The sequence below is a fragment of the Grammomys surdaster genome, unplaced genomic scaffold (genome assembly GCF_004785775.1).
Source record: "Grammomys surdaster isolate TR1022 unplaced genomic scaffold, NIH_TR_1.0 125625, whole genome shotgun sequence".
NCBI classification, from domain to species: domain Eukaryota; kingdom Metazoa; phylum Chordata; class Mammalia; order Rodentia; family Muridae; genus Grammomys; species Grammomys surdaster.
Genome location: NW_021620465.1, coordinates 1 through 3488, shown reverse-complemented (window position 1 = coordinate 3488; position 3488 = coordinate 1). Strand labels below are relative to the sequence as shown.

At 41.2% G+C, this 3488-nt stretch overlaps 1 protein-coding gene and 1 pseudogene across 1 annotated transcript; one reads left to right on the top strand and one right to left on the bottom strand.

The window, feature by feature from the left end:
* The first annotated feature begins 349 nt into the window (after nucleotides 1-349).
* LOC114638735 (mitochondrial fission factor) lies at nucleotides 350-1166 on the top strand. The gene has a single exon (XM_028787307.1). The coding sequence runs from the start codon at nucleotides 509-511 to the stop codon at nucleotides 1163-1165; it is 657 nt and encodes a 218-aa protein (XP_028643140.1). The 5' UTR covers nucleotides 350-508; the 3' UTR covers nucleotide 1166.
* A 1458-nt stretch (nucleotides 1167-2624) lies between these two features.
* Nucleotides 2625-3356, bottom strand: LOC114638734 (annotated as a pseudogene).
* Between the last annotated feature and the right edge of the window lie 132 nt (nucleotides 3357-3488).

Genomic DNA, 3488 nt, shown 5'->3' with positions numbered 1-3488 from the left:
GGATCTATTTGCATTCTTCTACATGTAGATATTCAGTTAGATTAGCAATATTTATTGAAGATATTTTTATCTTTTTTTCATTGTATGCTTCTGATTTCTTTTTCAAAAATCAAGTGTGTGTAGTGGTGCATTGGTCACCTTGTTTATTTCTTTTTTTTTTTGTTAAAATGTTACTTTTAGCTGGAAGGGGCCAGTCTTGGCCGTTCTCGCGTCTGTCCCGGCCCGCCGCGGCCGCTCCGCCGCTTCTTTGCCCGGGCGCCTCGGTGCGCTCGGTCAACGGCCTCTGCGAGCGCTCGCCCGAGCGCCCCGGAGCCGGCGGGCGGCAGCCCTCTCTCCGGGCACTCTCCAGCAGGCCCAAGGGATAAAAGTGGCTCTCAGTCTAGCACATGCGCATTGGAGCAATTTAAGGAGTTAATATGAAGCACAGAAGCAGATAGTGCCAAATAGCAAGCCTGTTGTTTCACATTTGGTGAGTGGGGCAGCATTTCCTTCTCCCACTGCTGCTGAGATGGCAGAAATTAGCCGAATTCAATACGAAATGGAATACACCGAAGGTATTAGTCAGCGAATGAGGGTCCCGGAAAAATTAAAAGTAGCACCACCAAATGCTGACCTGGAACAAGGGTTCCAAGATGGAGTTCCAAATGCCAGTGTGATAATGCAAGTCCCAGAGAGGATCGTGGTTACAGGAAATAATGAAGACATTTCATTTTCAAGACCAGCAGATCTTGACCTTATCCAGTCTACTCCCTTTAAACCTCTGGCACTGAAAACACCACCACGCGTGCTCACACTGAGTGAGAGACCACTAGATTTCCTGGATTTAGAAAGACCACCTCCAACTCCTCAAAGTGAAGAGATCCGAGCAGTTGGCAGGCTAAAAAGAGAGCGTTCTATGAGTGAAAATGCTGTTCGCCAGAATGGACAGTTGGTCAGAAACGATTCCATGTATGGCATTTCAAACCTAGATGCAGCCATTGAAGGAGCATCAGATGACATGACTGTGGTAGATGCAGCTTCATTAAGACGTCAGATAATCAAATTAAATAGACGTCTACAACTTCTGGAAGAGGAGAATAAAGAACGTGCTAAAAGAGAAATGGTCATGTATTCAATTACTGTAGCATTCTGGCTGCTTAATAGCTGGCTTTGGTTTCGACGCTAGAGGTAACCCCAGCATTCACATATATTGTCTCAACACCTGGAAATATAAAGGATTTGCAAACTTCATTGTTTCTGTCTTTGCATCGTATGCCGTTTTTCTAGTCCAAACCCTGAAAATGTATTTCTTCCTGAATGCAGGGAAGGACCTGTATCTGTAGAGTAAAGGCCTGTTCTGTTGCTGATGGGCATTCAGCCAGTTCTGCAGTGGCACCAACACTCTCTCCTTTTGCATGTTTTGTAAATAGGCTCTAGGTTTGTTTTTAAAGAAAATAATTTTTTTGGCCTCATCAGTCTGTACAAGCTAATTCTCTAAACAGAAATGACAGTCATAAAGAGTGAGTTTAGAAAAATGTCTGTGAAAGAAAAGTGTTTTGTCCTGTTTTTCAGATGGTTAAGCAGTTTCTTTGATAGATGCTTTTTGTATCTACATCTCAACAGCAATGCTTTTTAAGTCAGAGTGTGTGTGGTACAGGACTTAAGAAAAGTCAAACCACCTAACTCTCCTTCTTCATCACCTGTACAGATGGAGTTTTAAAACTCCTAACAATTCAGCAGTTTATCTGTGTGCAATATGTTGTTTTGACTTTCATCTTAGTTTTCTATGAAGTATGTTTTTACCAAGTCCATGTGTGAATGATTTAAAAACCTAAAAAATAAGGTATAAATGTAGTGTATTTAATAAACTGTCAACCAAAAAAAAAAAATGTTACTTTTATTTTAGCACACCTGAGTTAAGTGTGGGATAGTGAAACAAACACAACAGAATCTATACAGCATGTCAAGGAGGCAGGCTTTAAAACCATGCTATAGAAAAGAGAAGACTGGGAGAACACCCGATTTAACAGAAGCTTTGGATACTGATTGATGCATATGCAAATCCAGGATTCTCCAAAGGATTTGGCAAAGATTTTGTTTTGCATTTCCAGTCTTTTAAAGTAGACAGATTTGCTTACAATATAGCTGATTTTAAAAGCACACAAAATTTAAGTACAAACAGTGGAATTTAATCCAGCAGAGTTATAAAGGTGCCTGCAACAAAACTGACCACCCAAGGTAATGGTAAACAGCAAGGCTAGAACCCTCATCCTGCAAAGCAAGAAGAGGGGAAACTGCAAAGTGGGGTTTGTGGGTAACCTTAGCTTCTACTTGCTACTTGATTCACAAAGTAAGAGGCCTTTACAGATAACCCACACCCTTTAATTTTCTACTATGTAATAGGATTATAAGACCACAATATTCCTTTGGGAAAAACCCTTTAATGATTTAAATATCACTTACTTATTCTTTTGAAGTGTAAAGTGTCTTAACTGGATTACAATTACAGATCATTTTTAAATACACCATTGCTACAATATTAAAATTATTTATACTATTTATATCTAATATTCAAAGAAATTTACTAGTAAATGCTACAATAGGCATCAGTCTGGCATGCTTATTAATTGATCCCATAGGTATAATTATAGGTCATGATAAGAGTCTATTCTGTCTCACTAAATCAGGAACACCGCATTTACAGAACAAATAAACACACATAGTGCAGACACCCAAGGATCATGCTAGCTCTTCAATTAGCTGTCACAGCTCAGACATGAATCCTCACTGTATGAACAGAAGTCAGATCCAAATCTTCATCAGAAGGTGCTAGTGGAAGTTGTCAGAAGCCTTCCAATGTAAATCCCCAAGCCAATGGCCAGCAGATGAGACAGTAATAGAGATGGAAGGAAAACCTTCAGAAAGTCTGCTGAGAAAATGCCCCCCTTCTTCAAAACACTTGTGTTTCTCATGCTGAGAGTAGCTGTGCGCTTCGGGTGTTTAAAAAGGAACTCCTTGAGAGGAATATTTTCTGGCCGACTTGACCAATCCCATGTCCAATCTGAGTTTTTCTTCAAGATACTTTCAACTTCTCTTCTTCTCTCAATATAATCTTCCTCTGACAGAGTGCCTTTTTTCTCGCCAAAGCTGTGGGTGTCTATTTCAGCTCTGTTGGTATCTTGTGGTGTCTGGGAACGGGGTGGGCTGTCACAGTGAGAACTCTTGGAGCTACTTCGTCCAGATTCATGCTGGGCATCCAACAGTATTTTTTCCATGTCACCATTATAAATAGAGACAGAGGCTGGAACGCTGCTCCCATTACCATCGCTGAAGTGCAGTTCTACCCAGGAGCCTGCATTTCTGGTCTGCTGGCCTCTCTTTTAGGTCCAGTAGGCAAGGTTCCTGAGGCTGAAACATTGAACTGTATCTCTTGCCATTCCTTTACTCCATGCAGGTATTCTACAAACCCTGCAGGTTCTCTTTCCCGCTCTGCGACATGGTGGCTCGGC

What these genes read in the sequence shown, in the direction of transcription:
- LOC114638735 (XM_028787307.1), top strand. Translation starts at nt 509, where the DNA reads ATGGCAGAAATTAGCCGAATTCAATACGAAATGGAATACACCGAAGGT.